The sequence below is a fragment of the Lasioglossum baleicum genome, chromosome 10, assembly GCF_051020765.1.
Source record: "Lasioglossum baleicum chromosome 10, iyLasBale1, whole genome shotgun sequence".
Taxonomy (NCBI): Eukaryota; Metazoa; Arthropoda; class Insecta; order Hymenoptera; family Halictidae; genus Lasioglossum; species Lasioglossum baleicum.
In genome coordinates, this window is record NC_134938.1 from 16090275 (window position 1) to 16118120 (window position 27846).

General features: G+C 39.8%; 1 protein-coding gene and 1 long non-coding RNA gene across 14 annotated transcripts in view; one reads left to right on the top strand and one right to left on the bottom strand.

The window, feature by feature from the left end:
• The first annotated feature begins 765 nt into the window (after positions 1-765).
• LOC143213095 (uncharacterized) lies at positions 766-2340 on the top strand. The gene is made up of 2 exons (XR_013009867.1): positions 766-1000; positions 1169-2340. It is a non-coding gene; the product is annotated as an uncharacterized LOC143213095 (long non-coding RNA).
• Positions 1267-27846, bottom strand: part of Slo2 (slowpoke 2) — a 152290-nt gene continuing 125710 nt past the window's right edge. For 7 of the 13 annotated variants that reach the window (XM_076432633.1, XM_076432632.1, XM_076432628.1 and 4 more), the window contains 16 exons: positions 23568-23751; positions 21408-21572; positions 21074-21294; positions 18836-19033; positions 18493-18719; positions 17901-18401; positions 15961-16122; positions 15695-15848; positions 11379-11484; positions 11171-11298; positions 10344-10595; positions 10163-10274; positions 9897-10082; positions 9698-9829; positions 8141-8254; positions 1267-7581 (listed from right to left, as the gene is read on the bottom strand). In XM_076432633.1, the coding sequence (XP_076288748.1) occupies positions 6778-7581; positions 8141-8254; positions 9698-9829; positions 9897-10082; positions 10163-10274; positions 10344-10595; positions 11171-11298; positions 11379-11484; positions 15695-15848; positions 15961-16122; positions 17901-18401; positions 18493-18719; positions 18836-19033; positions 21074-21294; positions 21408-21572; positions 23568-23751 (3646 nt within the window). In that variant the 3' untranslated portion in view covers positions 1267-6777. The other 6 variants (XM_076432623.1, XM_076432631.1, XM_076432630.1 and 3 more) reach the window with 6 other exon arrangements.

A 27846-nucleotide genomic window follows, 5' to 3' on the forward strand; every position in this document is an offset into this window, starting at 1 on the left:
TTAACTCACTCTTGCATTGGGATAATTTTCGATTATTGTAAGCGGAAACATTAGCGTAAGGTACAAAAAAAAAATTTTTTTTTAAATTAAAAAAATTTTTTTTAATTTAAGAAAAATGAAAAAAAAATTTTTTTGTGTAATTACGTTTGTTTCTTCGGTGGAAACTTTCCATTCTCTCGTATAAATTGCATTGTAGAATCAACTCCGTTCGAAAAAAACTAAAAATCTAAAAAACTACTTGACCAATATGGACCAAAATCTAATCAGCTCTAAGTTACGACGGGGCACATCGATTGCATCATTCATCATTCTGATCGCGTTGTTACTTTTTCAGAAAACGTTAACGAAAAATTTGATACCATAGAAACAGACATACGCACACACACACACACACACACACACACACACACACACACACACATACGAACATTTTGCTTAAAATAGTCTAGAATGACTGCAATGACCATGAAACGTGAAGATCTGCTAAAAAATCGATTTTCGATTTTCGGGGTCATTACAATAACTTCCCTATAAAATCGGGAAGTTAAAAAAACAAATTCTACCTATCAAACACGCATTTTGAACCACTGACAGGCTGTCGCCAAAATTTACAGGATTACGTAACAAAGAGGCAACAATTTCTGGTTTCCGGAGGTAAAGTCTAACCTTATTTAATGTTCGAATCGTGTTGCCTTCTCGCGATAATTCACTCTTGTGTCGTGACGACCAATTGGCATTGAATTCTTGTCGTCTGTTAATTATCGTCAAAATTAATTTCGATTTTACGTTCAAATTGAATTGTTTATTTACTATTAATTCTTATTCAGTTTCTGACATTTTGTCAATTGTAAGTAATGAATTTGTTCTTTCTGTTACAGATTCCGCGGGAAAAGGATCAGTCGTTTGAAAGAGCATCTTGGTAGCGAAATCGATGCTTTCGAGAATCGAATCGTGACGTAGCATCATGGCGGATTTTCTTGAAGCAGGAGAGGACGCGAGCGTGAGTACAAATTATTTTTCAAATTAAACGGTGTTGTTCAACATTTTATTTCAAACCATTAATGAATAATTAATAAATATTCAAGTTGAATTATTTATTCCCTATTAATTTCAATTTACTCTTGTGTCGTGACGATTAATATGGATTTGAAATCGTGACGTGCGATAGATGCTTCGATGCGGGTCGTTTTGCAACGTCACAAGCCTCAGTATTATGAGGAGCTACCGATGGTAAATTTCCAGGTAACACATGGATAAAATCGACTCTCCACTTTGTAATAATTTATTTATAATAAATGTTACATGCACGCGTCCCGTGATAATATGCCATGACATAGAATAGATATAGGTACATTCTCTCTCTGTTTTTCTGTTCTTATTGTTTTACATTAAATACGGCCGTTCGTAGTTCTTTTCGTGGTCGAGGATTAATCTTACTGGCTAATCGAAACGAACCGAACGATCTCGCTTCCGATCTCATCGACTTTTGGCAAACGGAAAGCAATTTCTGTCGCGTACTTGCACATTCCATTTCCAATCAAGTGTTCGTGCAACATGTTCTGTCAACACGTTCAAGTCAAATTTTGGCGAAGGTTTGATTTTGAATTTGATAAAATCCGCAGCTGTTGCAATCAATTCTTTGATTCTGTTGCTTTCATAACATAATCATAATCTATTGATTGCCCATATTTGATGCACAATTAAAGTTCCAAACGTAAAGGAAGTATTAATTTACTTGCGCGAATTAACGTAATTCGTATGAGAATTTTCTACTTGAAAGACTGTCGCAGTGTTATACATGTAATCCGCTATCTTGTAGTTCGCTGAATTCTACTCTCTTACGGCGTATTATCAGATTAGTCCGTAAGTTTCTGCATAGATTTTTCGATAGAAATTTCTTTTCTTTGCAAAAAATAAGTAGTATTGTCATGTTCGTTTTTTGCCCGAGGATATCATGAAAATATACTATTTGATTTCGGTTTAATAGAGATGGCACCGATACCCTACAGCGATGTTCATTGTATAATTAATTGTACGCGTCAACTTACGGACTGATCCGATGCTTTTATTCGTTTGCCACTTTTGTTCGAAAACAAGATAAAAATAAAAAGAAAGCAACACAGTTTAACCAACATGAAGTTCCAACTTTGTACATAAAGAGACATATTTCGGAGTAATGAAAAATTGGACTTGAGATTCGCTATAATTCCAAGAGAACAGTATCTCATGATCGCAAGCCTCGGCAGTATCGCTGTCAAACTCTTTCCGATTGGCTATACATACATATTACAAGAAAAGATTTTCTGCGATCAATTACGCCGAGTCGATGCAACTGTTTTCTTTTCTTTTCTGACCCATACTCGCCGGGGTTCCCTTAAATATTAGCGTACATTAATCCTCATTGACAACACAGTGATATATTACGACACGTTTAGCCCAATTGCTCGATTTCTGTTAGTTTAATAGAAAATTTCAGTGTCCGTCGCCAGGTTCGCGTCGTCACTAATTATTTATACAAATGTTAACGCGACTGCTTGACGATAGACTTATTTCCGGTTAGAGTCGAGTCGAGTTCGATTGGCGGTTTCCAGTTCGTTGTTGTCATACCGCGTCACTCGCTTATTTTCCTTGGAATGCGACAGTGGGCGAAGCGAACAGACGAGAGAGACAGTGGTGGAGGGAACGTCGGCGACCAATCGCGCTCGACTCAACCGTAGGACAATAATTCTTACAGTTAGAATCGAAACAGTTTGCTTTCACAATGTAGTGGCAATTGACCACGCCCCCTAACAACACGCAACTCTCTTTAATTTCAGGTCACATGGTTTTTCGATCGAGCCTATAGCAATTAACCTATTTATAGCGTTGAACGACGTACGTTAGTCCAGTTTCTGACATTATCTCGTTAACTATGTCCCGTTTGTCCGTATGGTAGTGTTACTGTTCTTCTCTCTTTTCTGTGTTTTATATACCGGGTGGTTCACGACAAACAGGCCACCTAAATAGCTACGTTAGGATTAGAGATAGAAGAAAATGTTAGAGAGAAAAGTTGTACTGTTAAAGGGGGCAAATATGGTGATATAAAAAAATGTTCCGATTGTAGTCGTTTTTAAGGTCTTTTGAAGGTCATCGATGATTTTTAAATAGCACCATATATTTTTAACATCACAGTGTTGTAGCTGATGTCAAGACGAGTACAATGATGTGGTACACTATGACCTTCAAATGACCTTGGACTCATTAATAGATATAATTTGACTACTCTGTTTGATCAACGGAAATTTAATTTCTTCAGCCATTAGGTCTCATAACACGTATTCCGTCCTACACTGCCTAATTCACGGAACTTTTTTAATAAATTTGAATAGGTAGAACGAGATGGACATCTGCGACCAGGAAATCGGTCTTTTTAATGACGAACAGCTCCTCGAAGACATTGACGACTTTCGTAATAAATGGAAATAAAATCGGTCTTATGCTCGTTTGAGTAACGCATCGTTAAACGGTTATTGATAAACTGATACACTCGCAATAATTCGGTGACCATAAATGACTCGGCATACATACCAGTAGTTTGTTGATAATCTTGTTTGTGTACGCTTAGAGATCACCTTCCGTTAACGGTATACGTGTTGTGAGACCTAATGGCTGAAGAAATTAAATTTCCGTTGATCAAACAGAGTAGTCAAATTATATCTATTAATGAGTCCAAGGTCATTTGAAGGTCATAGTGTACCACATCATTGTACCCGTCTTGACATCAGCTACAACACTGTGATGTTAAAAATATATGGTGCTATTTAAAAATCATCGATGACCTTCAAAAGACCTTAAAAACGACTACAATCGGAACATTTTTTTATATCACCATATTTGCCCCCTTTAACAGTACAACTTTTCTCTCTAACATTTTCTTCTATCTCTAATTCTAACGGAGCTATTTAGGTGGCCTGTTTGTCGTGAACCACCCGGTATATATTTCGATCGTTAGAATTGGTTGACGTTTCGTAGAATATTAACGGTGTCGAAAATTGATTTGTTAAAGCAAAACGATTCACGATGTTTCAGAAATTAGATCGATGGTTTAGAGGTGTTGTTGTTAGAAATTTTGTTATTATTATATTGAATCGTAGGGTTTTCGTTCGAAGTTAGTGCTTGTCCCATCACTCCGAGAGCGAACATGATTTATACGGGATGAATCCAGTCACACTCAGCTGAATACATATAGAAAATACATGATTCTCTCGAAGAAACATTCCCCAACGTCAACGAAGGTGAACAACGATCGTAATCGGAACGGGCTTTCGTTCGTTTCTAATCAAGGTAAGAAAGACAGAGAGTTAATGAGGATATATGAAAAGTCAAAGAGGCAGAAAACTGTCAGAGAATTATTTTAGAGTTGATGCTGTCGAGCAACGATTACTGACTCGTTGCCTACGAAAACACGTTCGCACTTAAGCTAAATAGAATAAGAGAAATGTGTAAATCATTCCGATTGAAGGAGACCGATTGATTCGCTCCGCTGTGCGCCACAACAATAATCGCAGCTATAATACTTTCTTCGGTTCGATTGCATTCAACTAAATTAATCTCGCCACCTTGCGCGGATCATTCTCTTCGTTGATTCGGCAAGGATAAGTTATCAAAGAAAACTGGAGTATTCAGAGTACGAACTATGCGAATTGATTCACTGCAAACTATTTCAGATCTGATTAAAATCTACGTAAGGAAATTGATTGATTGGAAATTGCGAAACCGGTTGGGCATAGCGGAAGCAGCATCAAAGCAGGTACATACTCGATACGACGAGGTTTGGTCGGAAAAGTTGTGTAAATTGGTCGAGAAACGATTGCGTTTTGACTCGAGGTCGATAAATAGATATTTGTATCTTTAATTATGCAGTCCCCTAACGACGCTTACGTTTCACTAACAGATTTGAACGGATTGTCGAAAGTTCCTCCCGAAAGCTAAGAATAAACGAGATCCTCTCAATGAAACTGTGTATGTACTCGAAAATCTCTGATCAAAGATACCGATAAGTGTGTGAAACTAATAGAAGAGAAGAAAATAGTATTTGAATCCTTCTTCGCTCTAGAATCCTTGCTAGCCATCTTTTTAAACAGTGAACAGAGAATTTTCTGTCTGTCCGTGTGAAAGAGCGTCCTGACTTTTCAGAATCGGTATCAGGACATTCGATTCAGTTCTAGAACCTCGTTTCGTTGGCTTGAAAACTCGCTTTTAAGGTTCCTTTCATTCTACACACATACACACACGCGCGCGCGCACACACACACAAATATAATGATTTCCAGCTTGATCAGCGTCACTCTTTCTCTCTCTCTCTCTCTTTCTCTCGTACTTTCTCGCGTGATATGATCAAAATGGTCAATTTTAAGTATCTCTAGATTTATAGTCGCAATTACATCATATAATCTCGTCGTAAATTTGTTCTAGTATAAAATTATCACGCGTTAAACGACGGAATGTGACCCTACGCGAGAATCGCGGCTTGCACTAAGAAAACGGTTTCTCGTTTCTTTACCTATTCTCGTTAACTAAATCGAGAAAGTTCAACGTTTGACGAGGGACAAGAACTCATCGCTTCATGCTGCCATTCAAATAATATATGGGGTGTCGCTGAGAAAAATATCCTGAACCTTGGACGTGTCGTTAATAAATGAATTTTTACGCAACACTAAAGTGGGAGTGGAGTTTAGAAGAAAGTTTGGACAAAATCGACTCTTGTCCGTCGTCACTAGTTTCATAATTTTAGTCTAAGAGTTGTAATCGTCTCGAAGAGATGAATTTTGTTACTGGACCTCTAGCATGCGTCATTTTATTAGTTTTCTTTTTTCACCTTGTTTTGAGGGACCATCGAGGCCGCTGCACACGTTTGTTTCAGAGCGAAACGTTTTAAGAACGTCGCTCACTATGCGCACCGCGAAGAATTAATGGTTACTTTGAAATGAAATGATCGATAAACGTCATCGATACCCGGCGACCGATTTCATCTCGGTCGCTGGCAGATAGTCTGCGAGAAATAATGTAAACTATAATCGGAGTTTCAGAGTTTGGTTGAAATCTTGTGTCAAATTAATTCTTCGGTTATTTCGTCGATTGCATAAATATTCATTCTTTCACAGTTATTTTGCCGGTTTCGCTAATTATTCGAGCGATGCGCTAGAATTGAAAGAATCAAAGGATATTTTTGTATCTTTTGTCATACATTTAGTATACACTCGAATCTCGGCAAGAAATCAGACAAAACTGCCGAAGAAACAAAATCTCAACAACCTCGCTTAACACGTTGACTACCATATCGATTATAATGTGTGATCAACACAATTGCTCATCTATCTTTAAAGAAGAATTTTCCTCACGATGTGGTTGCTTAAACTGAAGTTCGTCAGGATCTAAATGAGTTCGAGGGAAGCGATGTGCCGACCAGATTGCAGATCTTTATGCAAGTTAATGCACGTTTCATTCTGACAAATTTCAGCAAGTCGAAAATAATGAATGTTGCGGAATCATTTGAAAAGTGCAGCTACTAATGTTTCCCATAGATGCATAAAGATCGGCAGTCCAGCGATAAGTTTGAACTCAGCAATATTTCCATTAGAATGATTTACTGAATTACTTTGATACCGTGAGAGTTTTAAGGGATGATCGCGTCCAGGGCTCGACTTCTCTTCTAGTGATTATGACGCTAAATGTGGGAACGCTACAGCCACTGGTTTCGTGCCACGCCGGAGAGCCTGCGTCCCCACATAAGGTTATATCATACTATTGTGCCTTGTATGGCGAGGCCGCTCAGAGAGCCGCCTAAGTTGTTGCCATGATTCGAGCCTAACGCGGCGGTTAGCTCTGACATGAACGGCAGACCAACGTCGAGGATTCCCGCGTTGCTGGCACTACCGATCTGCGATCCCTCCTCCGGTGGAGTCACTTCAAGATCGATGGAGTCGTTCAGCGCGATCTTGATGGGGTTGTAATTGGTAGGGTTCGATTGGATGGACTCCGCGCTGCTCTTCCTCCTGATAGTCTGGCCCTGACGCAAGGAATTGCTGCGTCTCGGCAAAGTGTCATCGAACACTCTCAAAGAGTTTGAACGTCCCCGAAAAGTGCCAGCTACCGTAGGACTGTCAGGTAACGAGAGCGAGTTCGACTTGGTAGTGGTCAACAACGATGCTCTTGGCAGTCCGATCGCTGATCCTCTTCGGGTACTAGCCCCAGTACCTGACAGACCTGCCGAAGCTACCGCTGCACTCATTTGAGAGACCAGCTGAGCTGAATAGAAGCTGATGTTGCTCTTACGCCGAGAATTGTGTCTTTCGAAAGTCTTCTGCGCTGAGAATGGACTGGGTCGAACCAGGTACACTATGTCCCCTTCCTCTAGCTTCAGGTCGCAGCTGGGATTGATGATCACGTAGGACAGGCTGTTGCGTTTCTCGGACACGTCGTCGTAGTCTCCTACCGGCAGGTTCAGGGACTCCATTCGGGAACGCACCAGGTTGGCAATCTCGGCTCTCTCGATCTGCTGGGCGTGGTTGTCCCTTGCTTCGTCCCCCAGGTTCACCGAGTACTAATTCAAAGAAGAAAGGATCGATGTTAATAGCGTGATCAAGATTTCTTGGCAAACCAGCTTTATATTAATATATACAGTTGGTAGTTGTGCAAACAGTTTGGTGCCTGATAAATTGGTCTTGAGATAGATGCTTGGCTACTCGAATGAAGAAATAGTCGAGATCGCTTTAGCTTCAGTTTGTGCTGGCTCGAGAAATAATAATGAACGTGTAATGAACGTCTAGGAGTGTTCTGGATCACAGTGATATAGGCGGTTATTCCTTCTTGGAACGTATTTGTCTCATCAGGTATTTTAGTTTGACGAAAAGTCAATCGATCGAGTGACGAAAACTTCTGAAGCCTTTCGTTTTGACTTACCCTCGTAAAAAACAAGAAGACTCGAGGTTGCGCATATGGTACAAATAGAGAGAAAAAAATATATGCAGACAGAAAAACAGAGAGAGAGAGAGAGAGAGAGAGAGAGAGAGAGAAAAGGCAAAGAATAGAATTGTGAGTAAGACCAATGGAAATAAGTAGAGAAAGTGACGACCGGGCAACGGAGATGACACTGTACTCACGGCTGAAGCACCCTTGTCGCGGGTGGCGCAATTCGCAAGGCACGATGCAGCCGCCGAATGACGCACCTTGTACGTCACGCCGACGCCGGCGTCGCTCTCAGCGTCGGAGTCGCCCTGTCAAAACGACAAGTAATTCTACGCTTACTATTGACAGCCCATCGTCGCCGCCCGCGATCTCGCACGATCCGGTACTGCTTGTGGTATGTTTCTTTATTTACGACCTGCTGATTATTCGTCTACGATTCATACCGATCGGTTCGCTATAACTATCTCATTGTCAGTGGAGTAAGCGGTCTAACATAAGTACAGGGCGGCCGTGACGATGCTCGTCCACTCGCAACTGATTTGCGACAGGCTTTGTCGGAAGTCACTTACCGGTGGACCGCGGCACCCTATCGGAACCAGAAAACAAAACTAAAATTTTTCGAAAACAAATTATTAGCGTACCATCTTTCGCAAAATATTCTTCAACGAACGCAGCTCTTGTTTTCTGGTAACACTGTTCACGTATGTACAATAGTATGATCTATACCAGGCCTGGCCAACCCAAATGATTTCACGGGCCACTTTGATGACGCGTAACGTTACAGCGGGCCGCACTTTAGGTAAACATGCTTTTAAAAAATGTAATACAAATACAAAATGAATAACACTTTATTGTTATACTATGATTCAATATAATTAACTCTCGAGTCTTAATGAATGAGATATTTGTTTATCCTTTCGTGGACGCAAAAATTTGTTTCATTTCATTGTTGCACTGTAACTGAATTATATCAAAGATATCAAATATAGAACTGGAGTTTGTAGTCGCACTTGCGCATTATAACAATGACACTTCGTTTATTTAATATTTTTTGTATACATACAACAAGAAACAAAAGTTTCAATAAAAATATAAAATCGCCTGGCGGGCCGGACAATTTAACATGGCGGACCACATGCGGCCCGCGGGTCGCGGGTTGCCCCGGCCTGATCTATACACAAAACATTTCATATATACATAGATCCTTCTCTGCAATTTCAATATTCACTGTGGCCTGTATAAAAATGCAAGTTTCCTCTATACTCTAATCGCTTGCTGCTCAACAAGTCGCTATCTCTACAATCTGCATGTATCAGAACCTGTATGTAGCAAAAATCAACACGTTCAAAACACCGTCGATCACAGGGGCCAATGCAAACAGCGACCATAATCAAAAAGACGAGAACTATGCGAAAGTAGACAGCGATCGGAACACCGATCGATCGATAATCGAAAAATATGTATATAATGTTTCGCACGATGCAGGTTCAACACGAATAAATAGATATGTATATTCAGGATCGAAGGACGTGCTACGAGCATCGTTTCACCAAGGTGCGATAGCCTAACTCGTTTTAAATATCTCTTCGTAGAAGTAGGGCCACTATAATATATTGTTGAACAGAGACGGGAGTACAACCATGCGCTACTCACAGCTACCATACAAGGTTGTTTTCTGCACTTATACAATAGTACACGAACCAATCACTTAGTTATCCTTTGATCGATTAGGTTGGGGATCGTTTACTCACGTGGGACGTGTCCGAAACTGTTGTGTCCTGCGTCCTGTAAATCCCGATTGGAATTTCGCACGTTGTCGAACAGAGTTTCTGGTACAATCGGCCATACGTTCGAATCCACATGTCGTCTTTCGTTATTTTCATCTGCAATTCAAAGATTCCGGTGTCTAACTTTATTGTTCAGCTGGAACAGCAAGAATTCTTTTTTTACCGATGTTAAAAACCCCGATCCTGGAGCTTGATCCACGCCCAGTAGTAACCTCACGAATGTTATCATGTAATCCTTGACGAACGCTTGATACAAAAGTGTGTCCAACATGGACGCGCTGAAGACGCTGCCAGCTGCAAACGGTAGCCGAAACATGTACGATATGTGGGAGCCCCTTTCCTTTTCTCTCTATAAATGTTGTCATTGAGATTGTAGTTTCCAAAGGCAATCGTTCGTGACTAAATTTTCGCAAGACTTCTATAACATACCTTTTCCATTTTGCTGAGGTCAAGAGCGTACTTGTCGTGCGCCCTGAATTGCATGAAGCGCATGTTGCTCGACTGCGACAGCTCCGTGATGCTCTTTATGCTTGGAAAGAATCTGTGAATCATAGGAAACACGTTATACTAACTGGAATAAGCTGCATCTCAAAATTGAGAAAATGCTCACTTGAACATTGTCTGCACCGCGACAATCGTGTTACAGTCGGCCAGTGTATCTTCCTCTGCAGAATTGCTGCGTTCCTTGTTGACGACGACCACGCTTTCGGCCAGCGTGATACCCGCTCGAAGAAGATCGTCCAAACAGTCAATGGATCCCAGCATCCAGTAGACCAGAGGGAAATAGGACACCGCGTCCAAAAACGCGATTTTCGGTTTCTGCTCCAGCAGTAGAATTATAGGATTCAACGACGTTTTCGACCTAAAAGACAACTAGTCCAGTCAATGAATGCTCATGAGGAGGGTGTAGAGGGAAATGGAAGGAACACAATTTTTAACTTTGGGACTTTGTTTGGACTAGTTCGGAGATCAAAATACGAAAAGTCCCTACTCCTAGGAGGTGAGCGGAGTGCAGGGGGGCACGTAGAAGGTGGTCCCCTTTTTCGGTTTTCCGCTTATATGTCGGAAACTATGCATCCTACCGATAACACCATTCGATACAAAATTAAAGCTGACAAAATGTGCCACAAGATTGATTCGATTTAGTTTTTCGCTATCTCGCATAGTTTCCGAGATATCCGCGCTCAAAGTTCACTCAAAGACGCGTCAAAGAGGCTGTGACGAGGGTACTACGACAGGTTCTAAAAAACGCCTTCCTGGGAGCATACGAAGCATGGAAATCGCGCTGGAAAAAATTGTGTCGACGCCCAAGGATCCTACTTTGAAGAAATTTAAAGGTTTGTACCCATATGTTTAATAGATTTTTTTTTTAAATCTGGTCGCATTACTTTCCGGATAGACCCTTTATTCTACAAGAGAGATGCTGAAAAGTTGTACCTGAAATGTGCCCTCAGAGGAATGATAAAGTTGTAGATTCCATTGCTGGCGTAATCAGCAGCCAGTATGATAGTCTTATTCTGCCAATTATAGTCCCTCGCGTTTTTGTAGCTACAGTGCTGGCAAACCTAGAGAAAGAATATCGAATTTTTTACAAGTACGCTCGCCGTTCGAGTATTATCAATTATTTATAGAGAGGAATAACTACCTGTGCCAATTGAAGACAACATAAAGGTTTCTTTTCTTTGAGTAGGTAACACAGTGTCGGCGAGACACCAACGAATGGCGAAACGGGTGGGAATCCTTTGACGATTCTGCAACAACGTTGTAGCGGTATTAAATTGTTATATAGTTTGCATAATTGGGTATCCACCGCACCCAATTGTATTAATCTCGTGACAGGCCAGTTCAGATTTTACGACGGCGATACATGGAAGCGCGGTTCTTTATATTCTCTTGTATTATACTTTGTGCATAGTTCGTTTCACATATTGCAAACGGAGTAGCGAAGCTAATAAAGTGGAGTGAAGAATCCACGATAATATATTGTCTTCCGAGGCATTGTTTGATCTTTGCAGCTTGACACAGCACAGAATAAAATTGAAAATTCAGATTTACAATATCCTTGTTGGTTGTGTCAGCATTAGCAAAATTTATGAAAAGTCGGACTGCACAGAAAATTTTCCCTGTTTCTTGGCTAGAGAAATAAGAGTGAATAAATATATTAGACACATATGTACGCTATACATAGTAGGCAAATTGTGCTATTTACATATAGGAAGTGACAAACATGTGCAGTTGTGCGATTGCATTGCGAAACATAGATCACGTGAAACAATTGTTAAAGAAAGAGACGAATGTTTATTTGGCTCCTGTTCGCCGCAGATTGTGCGGAAAACATTTTTCGAAATGTCCCCGTAGCTCAATACGAGGAGAAAATGGCGTCTCGCTCGCTATATTTCGGATTTTCCGCGAAATCTCCTCCGGGAATACCGTTTATGAGTTCGGATAATATTCCGAGGAAAAGTTTCCTGCGGTACTGAGCATTGCGCGAAAATCTCTGCGTAACCGGGTGAGAACGTTGCGATTTTCACAAATAGTTTCACCGCCATCAAACAGTCCAGCTTCGGGTTCATTTTCCGTAACTGTAGCGAAGTTAAAAATGCCGATCGAGCAAAAGTTCTAGCAATTCTTCTTACTGTTCCAATTGATTACGCTCGTCGATTGATCAGGTCAGCGTTTCACACCGAAATCACCGACTTTGATTTCGCAGTTTGGTAGTTCGACTGCGAAGCGTTTCGATCAATGTACTCCAGGATCATTTTCCTGTTTATTGTTAATGAGCCTGAATATCGAGACTTGAACAATTGTTAGTGCTTCACGATTGCGAAGGATTGAAAGGACGGTAAACAAGCGTAAGAACATAACTCACCCTTTGAATCTGCTGGGCAAAGGTCGTGCGTCAAGACGGCAGTGCATAAAGACGATGCAGGGAGGAAGACATCGAAAACATCCATGGAGAACATAGAGGGTGTCAGGCAGGACAGCATCGAGCAGCGGATTCAATACCATCGACGCCGAGTAGTGGTACAGGCATCGAGAGACATTCAGACAGGACAGAGCGACGATCAACGTAAACTTCCGTTTAATTGTATTTTGGGCGGTGAATGATGGAGTATCATTGACAAGCGGCGCCGATCCTCCGCTCAAAACGTTCTTTTTTTACCCTTTTTCTCGCCCTGTCTGTCTCTTGTTACCATCGCGCACGGATGTTTCGACCACTCGACGTTACTCGAGCACGCGTACAAATTGGAATTCCTCGTGCGCTTTTGCACAAAAAGGACAAAACCTCTCGACAAACTGCAAATTTTACCACTACCAGCTTTCGATCAGAAAAATAATCAATTGCAAATTGGTAATTTACAAGTTGAGCCACGTCGAGTGTTGTACCAAAGAGAATTATAGTATAACATTTAAGAAAAGTGTGAGGAAACTGGACGAGCATGGTGCACAGTGCACAGTTCTCGCAGCACAGCTGTAGAATATCGTTTCTAGGATTAAACGTTAGGTAAGAGGATCGTGCGTATTTTTGATCGTTTACCAATATATGATCGGTTGTATACTAGAACCTGTTGTGGTTATAATACCATAAACGATACCAAATTAATACGCACGATCAGCTGTATATCGTGATGTTCGCATACGTATATTATATATATATTATATATACAGGGTGAGTCCGAAGAAACAGAACACCTAAATATCGCCGTTACTCTTCGTTGTACAAAAAAAACTTCTTAGGACAAAGTTACACTGTTTGAAGGGCCACATGTAACGGTGTAAGGGAAAAATTTTTTGAGGTCATTTTTTTACAAGATTTCAAGGTCATTGATATTTTTTTAAATGGAATGAGGTATTTTTTAATACATCAATCGATGCAGCTGGACATTCGTTATAAAAAAGTACTAACCCATGTACGTCGAAAGGTTCGTAGTTCAGGCGATATTTCAACTTAAATAACTCTAAAACACCATTATAGTTAGCACTAACAAAGACGTTAGCATTTACTTGCTAGTGTAAATTGAAGAGTTGAATTTGAAATTGAAAAATTGACGTTGAAAATGAATTCGAAGATTTGAAATTAACGAACTAAAATTGCAAAATTGAAGTTGAAATGGAAAAATTGAAATTGAAGAGTTTTTAAAGTTGAAGGGTTGATATTGAAATTGACATCGAAATTGAAAAATTGAAATTGAAGAGTTGAAATTCAAAAATTGACGTTAAAATTGAAGTGTTGAAATTAACGAAGTGAAATTGAAATGGAAGAGTAGAAATTGAAGCTGAAATGGAAGAGTAGAAATTGAAGCTGAAATGGAAGAGTGGAAATGGAAGTTGAAATGGAAGAGTTGAAATTGAAGTTGAAATGGGAGAGTTAAAATTAATGTTGAAATTAAAGTTAAAATGGAAAAATTGAAGTTGAAAATGAAGTTGAACAGTTGATATTGAAATTGAAGTTGAAATGGAAAATTTGATGTTGAAATTGAAATTGAAGAGTTGAAATTAACGAAATGAAATTGAAAAAGTAAAGTTGAAATGGAAGAGTAGAAATTGAAGTTGAAATGGAAGAGTTAAAAAGTGAAGTTGGAATGAGAGAGTTAAAATTGAAGTTGAAATAGAATAAAATGGAAAAATTGATGTTGAAAATGAAGTTGAAGAGTTAATATTGAAATTAACGTTGAAATGGAAAATTTCATGTTGAAATTGAAATTGAAGAGTTGAAATTAACGAATTGAAATTGAAAAATTGAAGTGGAAATGGGAGAGTAGAAATTGAAGTTGAAATAGAAAAATTGAAATTGAAAATGAAGTTGAAGAGTTGATATTGAAATTGAAGTTGAAATGGAAACATTGATGTTGAAATTGAAATTGAAGAGTTGAAATTAACGAATTGAAATTGAAAAATTGAAGTTGAAATTGAAAAATTGACGTTGAAATTGGAGTTGGAGGGTTGATATTGAAATTGAAGTTGATATTAACGAAATGAAATTGAAAAATTGAAGTGGAAATGGAAGAGTAGAAATTGAAGTTGAAACGGAAGAATAGAAATTGAAGTTGAAATGGAAGAGTTGAAATTGAAAAAAATTGAAGTTGATAATGAAGTTGAAGAGTCGATATTGAAATTGAAGTTGAAATTGAAAAATTGACATTGAAATTGAAATTGATGTTAGCGTTTATTTACTTGTGTAACGTCTTATTGTTAGTACGATAGTAATAGTGTTTTAGAGTTATTTATCTCGTGAAGTACTAACTTTTCGACATACATGGGTTAGTACTTTTTTATAGCGAATGTCCAGTTGCATCGATTGATGTATTAAAAAATACCTCATTCCATTAAAAAAAATATCGATGACATTTAAATCTCATAAAAAAATAACCTCAGAAATTTTTTCCCTTACACCGTTACATGTGGCCCTTCAAACAGGGTAACTTTGTCCTAAGAAGTTTTTTTGTACAACGAAAAGTAACGGAGATATTTAAGTGTTCTGTTTCTTCGGACTCACCCTGTATAGAGGTGCGATAAAAAATTGACACAAACACGTCCGATGCATAAGAGACCGTGCCATGCAAGTGCACGAAAATGTGCGAGATCGTTTCACTCTCAAAGATCTCACGATCGTATATCATTACATCTACCAAAGAGATCTGTCAAAGAGAAGGATCGTAATCGCGTACATATTTACGAAGTATGTACATGTATATATATATAGAATAGGATAAAAATATATGTATATATTCTCCACTAACGTCGACGACTCCTTGCGTTGACACGGATGCCACATTTACTATACTGGACACGAAATATTTCAACCATTGTAGTATGACATGTAAAAAAATCTCTAGCTGGAGATATTTCGTGGAAAATATTTAGTGTCCAGTTATAGGTATTCGAATACCTTGAATTGATTCGTTGCGAGCCTGGATGTAACATGATGTGGAAAATGAATTGTATTTACAGAATACTCACGCGATCTTTTCGCTCGGTGATCTCCACGGAACGTCGTCGTCCATTTCATCCTCGGAGTCGTCGCATTCGTGGTCTAATAATTCCTGGCCAGAAAGATGCAACGTGGAACTCGTTAGCATGTCTGGCACAGGTAGGATGCTCGGTCTCCTCATTCCTGATGCAATTCAAATCAAAACACGTGTGTAATCATTCGCGAAAGAAAATGCAAGTCTGTACTGCTTCAATACAATTTCATTATTGTAATGTGTTACATTTGCTCGTCTTACCTCCCCTTTGAGTGAGAACCTCGGGACTAAGTAAATTAGGATTCGGTTCGAGAGATCGCGGCACGTCCAAATGATTTCCGGTGATCGGCGTCTGCGACGAAGATCCTCCATCTTTCAGACACTGTCGTGAATCGCCGAATCCTCCGGCATCCGGATGAGCTGCTATAAAAGTTTCAATTTGTTACGGACGACGATGAGACTATAGTTATTGTCTGATTGTTAGAGAGTGATCACTTCGGAGGTACAATGTATTCGATATTATGGGAATGGAAATCATTTTTAATCTCTCGGCTGCGGCACACTCCTCGACAATATCGCAGAACAATATGTATCTACGACAGTCAAGCATTGTTCTCACAATGCAAACTTCTAATTTAGAATTTTCCAAACAGTATAACACCATAAAGCAATACTTCTCACTAGAACGTTTTATTCTATACTACAGTCAAAGTAGAATACACTAACTGTTTAATATTTCTACTCTACGTGTCTAATAAAAATGTCAGACTCGACGTTTCTGAAAAGGAAACTTACAGGAAAAATTGTATCGATCGAGTCCGATGTATTTGTGCACAAGCAATAAGCGTATGTGAATTTATATCATCGATACTAACGTATACTCTATTTCTTTTTGTTTTTGAATATCATTTTTTATCAGTCCACCGAGGCAGAATGATAGAAATTCATCTTTCGAAGCCATCGCAGCTAATTTGTGTTGAAAAAAATAATGGTACAAGCGTAATCGACTGTACATGCGAACGCAAGCACATGACAATTTTCAACATTCTTCATGTATAGCATTTACAGAATAATCGAAACTAATCCGAAAATAAAACAAATAATATATTAGGCAATTTCCATTGAAGTTAAAGAACCTTTTATAGTATTCTTCACCTGATAAATGCTCTTTACCAACATCTATATAATTTCTTTCCGCACATGATTCTATAATAATGGAAGCTTGTAGAAACATGTAGAACTCGAAACACGCATGTTACAAAAGCCAATACCTTCCCTATCGAGTAGAAAAGCCAATACCACCCAACCAAAGACACCAAAAATTGGACAAAACATGTATCCATCTATTCACCATCATCATCGCGACACAGATCATTCCCAATGCCCCACAGATCGCTGCGAGAACGTAGTTCTCTATCAAAACATAACATAAAGTGGCAATATACAGTGGATAACAAAAGTAAGTTAATACTCATATTTTCAATAATGAAATCACGATAACAGTAACATTTATTCACTTATTAAAATAAACAGGTTGATTACGTATTTAATGGTAATGTTGAAAACAAAATTTAGGAGAAGAATTAAGGGCAGATTAATTAATTCAGGAGAAGAATTAAGAGCAGATTCGGAATCAGCACATAAAACTCCATAAGAATGCACCATCACAATGTAATTGTGAAACAAATTTGGTGTTGGACAGTGTTATTAAACGATGCTTTAACTTACTTTTGGCACACCAAATTTTGTATATTTAGTATAGTAAGATCAATATTTTGATAAATCTTCAGATCACTGTGATAATCGTGATAAATTTTGTTTTCAACATTATCATTAAATATGTGATCAACTTGTTTATTTTTATAAGTGAATAAATATTACTGTTATCATGATTTCATTATTGAAAATATGAGTATTAACTTACTTTTGTTATCCACTGTATGTATAAATATAAATGTACTGCAGATTCCCTCTTATCCGGTCAAGTGACCTCCTGTCGCGTCGCTTCGTCATCATATGGGACTATTAAGAGGGTATCTACATCTACCGTATATGTATATATACGTAAAAGAAAAAGGAATATACAAGTACGAGTAGACTAGTAGAATAGTCAGAACCAAAGTAATACAAGTAAATAAGAAAGAAAGAAAGAAAGAAAGAATTGAAATAAAGAAGAGAAGCGAGGCGCATGCGACACTCACGGTAGACATCGGATGCGATTATGTTGTGCCGTTCGAGTGGTGTGGGCGTGCTAGGTAGGACCTGCAAAATAACCTGTGGGGCCCTGTGGTTCACGTTCTGTCCACGGGGCCCCGTACAGATCGTCTCCTGCCTGCTGCAAGCTGTTTCGCTCAGCGCATTTTTACAATTGTTGGAATAGCGATCGTGCTCGTTGGCAGCGGATGTGTTTGCTGTACCGTTCCCATCACCGGCGGCGATCGTGCAACTCGTGGAGATCGTGGTTGTGGTCGTTGTTGTGCCGGCACTGGTCCCAGAATTCAACGCGGCGTCGGGGTTGCTCGATGCATTCGCTGGCGTGCCAGTATTCGCGTTCTCTGTCCCGTCAGTTTTCGATTCTATCACTACTTGCATTCCTTCGGCACCCGTAGCCTGATTGTTCGCCACCACGAACGCTGAATTCTCCTCCTTCGTGATGCTCATGTAGTAGCAGGTGTCCGTTTTCTTCATTATGTGACGCGGACCTGTCGTAAGGGAAACGTACAGGTCGAAGGTCAACCGCGAATCAGTCTAGATAATAAATAACGGACGAAAGAAACGGCGAACCGTCATTACCAGGATTTAAGAGGATGGTGTCCTCGTAGAATTCCGGAAGTTCTGCTGGCCTGACCGCAACCAACGCTACCCCGTACTTCCGATGGCTGTGAAACGACGCGTACGTGAAGGATTTACCCTCGTACTCGCCGAAAAATCGAGAGTCCCCTAGAATAATGTGATAAATCTCGTTCCCAGAACATTTCCCGTAAAGTCTGTGCCATTCTTCCTGCGACTGTTGTCCCTCTCTGAAAGCGAATACAACGGTAATCCTCTGTTTTAAAAGTTCTGCTAATTAGCGAATGAGGAGAACGTGAGATTCTATGGTGAAAATATCTCTGTGTTCTTCGTTCTGCCAACTTACTGTCCTCTGGAGGTATGTAACAGAAGGGTAACCAAGGTGGATGCGCCAGGACACGTGCAGTTGTTCGCTAAGAGGGCGTATTTGAATTCGTCTTCGCACACAACGTGCTCAGCGAACTTCACGTGGAGCTTGTTTTCCGGACGGTAGATTTGAACGTACTGAGGAACGTTCGGCGCGAAGTCCTTCACTGCCCACGATCTGCCGTTTATCATTGAACGAGTCTCAAACAATTTCTCAACGACCTTATCTCTTAATGATTTCTCAATGAGAAGATGAAAAGAATTAATTAAATTTTTCTGTACGATCTCGCACGTTGTAGAGGGAAATGGAAGGAACACAATTTTTAACTTTGGGTCTTTAGTGAGGAGATAAACATACTAAAAGTCCCCACTCCTAAAAAGGTCCCCTTTTTCGGTATTCACGTATATCTCGGAAACTATGCGTCCTAGCGATAAGACCATTCCATACAAAATTAAAGCTGGCAAAATGTGCCACAAGATTGATTTTATTCAGTTTTTCGCTATCTCCCATAGTTTCCGCGATATCTGCGTTCAAACTTCACTTTGGTATTATTTGTTCGAGTTAGTGTTTTTGCTTCAATTTCAATTTCAACACTTCAATTTCTAGTTCACTTTCAATTTCAACACTTCAATTTCTAGTTCACTTTCAATTTCAACTCTTCAATTTCAACATTCCAATTTCAACTTCAATTTTTCAATTTCAACGTCAATTTCTCCATTTCAACTTCAATTTTTCGATTTTATCTTCAATTTCAAAACTTCATTTTCAACTTCAATTTCAAAACTTCATTTTCAACTTCAATTTCAACTTCAATTTCAATTTTTTACTTTCAACTTCAATTTTTCATTGTAAATTTCAATTTCTCAATTTCAACATCAATTTTTCAATTTCAACTTCAATTTTTCAGTTTCAAAATCAATTTCTCAATTTAAACTTCAATTATTTAAGTTCAACTTCAATTTTCCAATCTCAACCTCAATTTTTCGATTTTATCTTTAATTTCAAAACTTCATTTTCAACTTCAATTTTTCGTTGTCAATATCAATTTTTCAATTTCAACTTCAAGTTTTCAATTTTCACTTCAATTTTTGAGTTTCAACATCAATTTCTCAATTTCAACATCAATTTTTCAGTTTCAACATAAATTTCTCAATTTAAACTTCAATTATTTAAGTTCAACTGCAATTTTCCAATTTCAATCTCAATTTTTCGATTTTATCTTCAATTTTTCATTGTCAATATCAATTTTTCAATTTCAACTTCAAGTTTTCAATTTCCACTTCAATTTTTGAGTTTCAACATCAATTTCTCAATTTCAACATCAATTTTTCAATTTCAACTTCAATTTTTCAGTTTCAACATCAATTTCTCAAATTCAACTTCAATTTTTCAAATTCAACTTCAAATGCACGTAGAAGTTCCCCCTTTTCGGTTTTCCGCTTATATCTTGGAAATTATACGTCCTAGCGATAAGACCATTCTACACAAAATTAAAGATGACAAAATGTGCCATAAGATTGATTGTATTCAGTTTTTCGCCATCTCGCATAGTTACCGAGATATCCGCGCTCAAATTTCACTAATTGTGCTGAAGAATTAGCTAATCAAGTCAGGCAGAAAACGTGAGGCAAAAATTTCTTTTTCATAATTAGTGAACTTTGAGCGCGGTTATCTCGGAAACTATGCGAGTTAGCGAAAAACTGAATCGAATCAATCTTGTGGCACATTTTGTCAGCTTTAATATTGTATGGAATGGTCTTATCGCTAGGACGCATAGTTTCCGAGATATCCGCGCTCAAAGTGGATCAATTGTGAAAACGAAATTTTTCCCTTGTTTGACTAGCTAACTCTTCAGCACAATTAATCAACTTTGAGCGCGGATATCTCGGAAACTATGCGAGATAGCGAAAAACTGAATTCAATCAATCTTGTAGCACATTTTGTCAGCTTTAATTTTGTATGGAATGGTATTATCGCTAGGACACATAGTTTCCGAGATATAAACGGAAAACCGAAAATGGTGACTTTTACGTGCCCCCCTGTAGCTCGCTCACCTTCTAGAAGTAGGAACTTTTAGTATGTTTACCTCGTAACTAGTCCAAACAAAGTTCCAAAGTTATAAATTGTGTTCCTTCCATTTCCCTCTACGCCCTCCTTATGAGCATTCATTGACTGGACTACTGTTCGACCGGCACGTACGAGCGACTTTTAACTGACCTGAGTATCGTATGCTCGTCGGCGGCGGTTTTGTCCTGATAATTCCTCGCAGCAAGAACGAAGCACGCTTCCGCCTCGTTCATCCTGGCTCTGATTAAATCGTTGTCTTTCAGACACGAGCCTTGAATATAAATTACCCTTTGTGCCCAGATAGGCACCTGTAAAATCATTCGCATTGTGGTATCCAGTTCCATCGGCGACAGTAGTACCACGTAGTAATCCTGAATTTAACAAGAACCGGAGCTACATACGCTTCTCTTTTAAACCTCGACCGGACTTGTACCGAGGTCTGTCTCTCTTCGCCCAAAATTCACGGTCGAAGCAAGTACTATACCTGCAGCAACGGATGGGCGTAAAACTCGTTCAAAAAATCCATGATGGTGTCCGCTTGCAGCGTCGTACAGCAAACCACAACGTGTTTCTCGCTCTGCGCTCGATGCGAGGAATAAGAACCGCCCAGCTTCTGTCTTTCCATCCACGTGAAAGCCAGTTGCTCGAACTGTCATCAGAGAAACACACAGTTGACATTTGATTTCTCAAATAAAAGCAACCGACAAAGTCGAGAAAGAGGGTCTAGCTGGATGAGCTACATCGCAGCTGGGTACCCTTTCGGTGGAACAGTTTCCGGACTACCCTGTATGCATCTCAAGAACGTTCCGTCAGCGTACTATTCGTATATCGTGTGCGGCTGGCAGGTTTGACAGATGAATTGCATAGTTATCACTGTCATCCCTACCTCCGGCTGACTTCGGGTACCATCCTCTGTCATTAGTCAATGATTCCCGGGCAACAAGTAGGAGAAGCATATTTGGGTTACGAGATCTCCCCGCGGACAATTTAATTACGCGTTCGTCAGTGGCCGGGATTAATTGGTTTTCGAGAAAGAAGTGTCCTCCGGAATATTACCGAGAAATTATACCGCTCCGATTCGAGAACCATTAGGTGGTTCAATTTAGGAAACTAACGTAACGCAAGCGTAAAGAAAATGTTGCGCATCCGATCTCGCGAAATTTTCCTTTTATTTCCATAACAAAAGGTTCGCATTCAAGGTTACGCGAAATTATCGACGATATAGTTGGTACCTTTGACTAAGCGTTAACGGAACACCGATTTAACGATCCCTTTTGTAATACGTAACACAATGCTCGGGCTACGAAAACCTCGCGAAGAGCGCAAAAGAGGGGAAGTATTTGACATTTATTTCCCGACGTTCACCGTCCGAGCGAATATTTATCGTCGGCTAGGAATTACTGATGATATAAAACTTTTACATCGTACTTAACAATGACTGTATCGCGCGGGAATGAAGACCGCGGCGGGTTTCCCCGGGTATCATAAAACGGACATTAATCCCGTTTCAGCGACTGCCTTGCAAAGACCGGAAGAGATAATGTTAACGAGGAGAAGAATAAGATGCGTCGATAAGGAGGACTCAGCTGAATCGCATAAGTAAATTCATCGTAAGATTTCTATTATGATCGCTAGAATTTTATTAATCCGGCAGAAGACGCGCTCTGTTCGCGACATTATGCTCGTCGAAACTCGAAACCTCCCACTCTAGAATCGCTGTGTCCACGCCGACTTCGTTGCGCCGCGCAGGTTGTTTGTTTTTCCATTATATACATATAACCGATACGGTTATTAACGTAAGGGTGGATTTATAGTGGAGCAGCGAGGTGAGCTGTGCGGTGAAAAAAAAGAAAAACAAAGAAAATAGTCCAGTCGGCAGGTCTGGCCACGGTCAACCACAATTTTTATTACCTTGTTTTAGTTTTTCGCCTATTACTCAAAAACTGTGGGTCCTATGAACTTTTGTCTTCCATTTTTGGAAAGAGCATTAAATTTCCTTCAAATTTCACTGTCAATCCTTTTTTTTTACCAAATAGGCACCGAGAGACAGGCGTTCAAAATTAGGAAATTAAGTGGCAACTGACGAATATAGGGAAAGACAGAGAAAATTACACTGTCCAACAACAAAAATGTTTCCATATAACTGTTGGCTGTATCCCATACAGTTTTTAGCGCTGATTCCGAATCTGGCCTTAATTTTTCTCCTACACGCACAGTTTTTGAGAAATTTGAGTTTGAAAAAAAAACACGTTTTTCGACTTTGAACAGATATTATGATGTTATTATAAAAGATATTGTATTATTCTTTACAGCAAAAGATCCTCTAGACTTTCCCGAATCCAGTGATGTGCAATAGTAATACATTATGACATTATGATTGTTTGAACATGTTTAAACAATCATTAAAGACGGAGAGGCATCACTTTTGTACACATTTTTGAGGATGTTTTTCAATTTAAAAAAAAAAAATAAGGGTCTAAGGGTCCAGCGGAAAATCGAATTGCACCACGCGATAGAGCAGACTTTTATCTTGAGAAACCACTCTTTCAACTTTCCAACGCTTTTCTTTGGGAGTGTAGTTAGATATGTCGATCAGTGTGATTTCCGAATAATTCGCCTGACGTGAACAAAAGTTTGTAGTTACCTGTGTTGGTAAGACGATGAGAGCCACGCAGATCATGATGACCATGTAGAGCTGCGAGGGCCAGATGTCAGGCACGAAGTCCCCGTAGCCGACCGTCGAGAACGTGACCACGACGTAGTAGGTGCTTTGAAACAGATTCAAATGCCTGTGGCCCGCTCTCTGGAAGTGTTGGATTCCGCATACGCTGGAAAATTAAATCGAAAACTGTCGCTTGGAATCGTATTCCGCGGGATTAAAGCTCGCCCGGAGGGCTACGGTATTGAAATCACCGGCGTTGGCGTCTGTGCGCTCGGTAATTCGACTCTCTCTCTCTCTCTCTCGTATAGCAGTCGAGCTGAATGCGTCGTCCTGTCGTAGTCGTTGAAACCGATCGTACAATTAGCTGTTCGCTACAGGATCCCGAGATCCTTTCATCTTCGAGGTACCGGCGGGAGACGAAGAATCGCGGAAAAGGCGCGCCACGTTCATAGATCCACTCTAACGAACGGCATTCACAAACATCCCTGTGCCCCGATTATGCATGCAATCACCCATTCCGCGCGAGGTTGGCCACTTCAAACTCGAAAATCGCGTGCAATCCACGAGAACCGGCACGTACGTCAACAATAAGGTACTCGCGAATCTTTCTAAACCTGAACAAAGATCTTTTTCAAGATCTCTGAAAGTTTGTTCAAGATGATCGACGCATTCGTGAAATTTTTCTTGGTCGAGATACACTATTGGCTGCTTGCTGATTGCTGTACAACAAGTGTCTCGCTTGTTATCGATGCTGGATGGTAGATGACGCTGAGAGGACACGACAGAGTCGACTAAAATCCACGAACACGGATCGAGCGGGTCAACATACGTGCCATCGTCGCGAATGAACACGATTAATGAACGGATTTCAGTCTGTTGGTTTTACGGAGGATGCCCTGAACCCTAAATTTACTTTTTGAACGCGTGATCGGAAGGGACTGCCGGGAGAATATTAATTCGCAGTCTCTACACAGTTGTTTTAACTAGTCAACTCGAAAACACGAAATTCAGTCGTCAACGAGTAACCGTGAATAAGTTGCAACGGAAAATTGTAACGTTTTCGTTTTTACTCGCGCGGAGGAGCAGCAAAAAATTGATAAAAAATTTCTCACAGGAAAAATTATAACGAAATGGTAAATTCCTGGTTTTTGTGGATTGTTTTTCCAGCTCGCAAACAGATACCCCAATCATCGCAAAGGGAATCCACTAAAATTCCAATACAGTTAACACGCTGGGAAATTAAAAAAGTCTAAAAATGATGACACACGTATATTTAAAAAGGGAGCTTTCAGAGGATTAAAAGTGACGTACGAGGTACGAGTAATGCGAGCCTTCTTAACTCGCGGAGGAATAATTTTTTGTGGGATTAATGCCAGTTGTGTCATAGAAAATCTGCGAAATTTTTTACGAGAGGTATGTACTGTAAAATTACGGCTTCAATCTGGCAAATTCGTTTAACTTTTTCATTGCGTTCATTCCGTCCGCGCCGCAATTTATCTGACTGTCGTTCAGATCACGTTTTCACGCAACATTTATAATAATGGTTCGTTACAGACTTCCTGTACCCTAAATGCCGAACCCTTCTACTTTGCGTACCGGGAAGAAATTTCACAGTACGGCTAATCGAGACGCTTAACGAAATGTCAAGCTCGAAGTATTGCGTGCGACGCGACGGTAGACAAAATTGAAAACCATTTCCCACTACGCTTCATTACCGTGCGCTTTACCCCTCCGGAAAGTTATTATACTCGGCGCTTGATTGACAGCGACCCTAGACCGCAAGACTAAATTAACTAGCAAATAGCGAGAGACTTTCGTGCGCGGTACCTATTCATCGTTCATCAATACAGCTAATTATTGGGTTCGAACCGGAAATATTTATTCGTACAACACTCAATAAGTCACCGGTCTGACACATATGTATATGGCAACATTGTTGACAGACCCACGTGATTTCCGGGTAGTACTAACCTTCAAACAGTACGTGTCAAAATTTCATGGCACTCTGACCGTTAGTTTAGAGGTTACAGTCGTTTTAGTGACCCCAGTTTTGTAATTTTCAAGACAATGGATAGAAAGGAATTTCGTGCGTTGATTAAACACTGTTTTTTGATGGGGAAAAATACTGTTGAAGCCAAACGGTGGATTGATAAGCATTATGGGGACTCTGCACCAGGGAAATCAACTATTATTGACTGGTATGCTGAATTTAAACGCGGTCGTACAAGCACCAATGATTCTGAACGCTCTGGTCCCCCAAAATCGGCAGTTGTTCCGGTAAACATAAAAAATGTCCACAAAATAGTTTTAAAAGACTGTAAAATGAAGTTGCGTGAGATAGCTGACACCTTGAAAATATCAGAAGGCAGTGTCTTTAAAATTTTACATGAAAAGGGCATGCGCAAGTTGCTTTCGAAGTGGGTGCCGCGTTTGCTCACACCGGACCAGAAACAACAACGCGTCGACGATTCAGAGCGCCGTTTGAAGCTGTTGAAGCGAAATAAAAAGGATTTCTTGCGTCGGTATGTGACAATGGATGAAACATGGCTCCACCACTACACGCCTGAATCAAAAAGATCGTCAGCTGGGTGGACAGCAGCCGATGAAAGTCGTCCAAAGCGACCAAAAACTCAAAAGTCGGCTGGCAAGATTATTGCATCCGTATTTTGGGACGCGCATGGAATTTTGTTCATCGACTATCTTGAGAAAGGCAAAACTATCAATAGTGAATAATACATGGCATTATTGGATGGATTGAGTGCAGAAATCAAGAAAAAACGGCCCCGCATGCAAAAGAAAAAAGTGCTGTTTCACCAGGACAATGGTCCGTGTCACAAGTCGATGAAAACAATGGTTAAATTGGACGAATTACGCTTTGAATTTCTTCCCCGCCCACCGTACTCTCCAGATTTGGCCCCCAGCGACTACTGGCTTCTTGCAGACATGAAAAAAGATGCTCCAGAGAAAGAAATTTGGCTGAAATGAAGAAGTGATTGCCGAAACTGAGGCTTATTTTAAGAGCAAAGACAAATCGTATTACATAAAGGGCATCGATAAGTTAGAGGAGCGTTGGAATGAATGCATCACTCTTGCAGGAGAGTATGTTGATGAATAAAGTGGAATTTCTAAAAAGAAATTTGTTTTTCTTAGTTAGACCGGAGACTTTATGAGTGACTTAGATTAGAGAATAATACGAGAAATGATTTGCGGATTCGGCCAGCTCGAACTAAACGCGAGCTCGCGTCGACAAGTATCGCAGAAAATACACAGCGGTATTAATCTAATTTCCTATAGAATAGCTAGTTGGGCGTGACATTTTCAACTGTTCACACAAAATGTCAGTTGCCTTGAACTCCCCCGACGACGAACACACATAGTTGAAAAAGTTCCGTGGCCTTTCGGTCCGGATGAGAAACGAAAGTTTCGTTAACGAAGGAACACCTGGAACTTTTCGTTAGGAGTCCGCAGATCCAATGTTCTCGTTGGCCGGGAGAATCCAGCGGATAAAAATGTTTTGCTATGAAATCAATCTCCGGAATCCTTTGTCAAATAACATTAATAATATTTTCTCTTCTAATATCTCCTCCACCTAGAATTAAATTATTGTTCAATGTCTGCACAGCAGAGTTATTTATTATTTACTGTTCCTTCGAAAGTAACGCACACGTCATGTCAGATGCTATTCCCATTCTCGGAAACATTGCCGGGGTGGAAATGTTCAAGCGGAACTGCCTTCAGTCTGTCACGACAATTTCGATTTCGCCTGGTTTCGAAATAGCGACCTTTGATTTAAATTTTGGATCAGAGGAAACGTCGCGCGCGTACTCAGATCTGACGAATAGGGTTGCCGCGGAACCATTGGAATATCTATTTCGATGAAAAATTCGGTCAGGTAGATAGCAGCGTGTGACAAGAACTGATATCGTGATGCATGGCCGAGAATTCAAGCTCTTTGTCAAAGTATTGTGAAAAGTTGAAACTTTTTACTGACCGTTAAACATCGATCACATCAGACAGGATGTTCTATGTACACACACACACACATGTACATAGAGAATGGACCACGCAAACCAGATTACGTAAATGCACTACCAGTTAAAATTATGAGACCAGGCATTATAGTTAATGAAGCTGGATAATCTTACTTTACGACGATATAAGGAGACTTATGCAATCGGATCTTTATGCAAAATAAAAATGTTCCGCAGCAATTGCAACGAACGGAAGACACTTCTGAATTTTTTTCTTCGTTTAATAACTA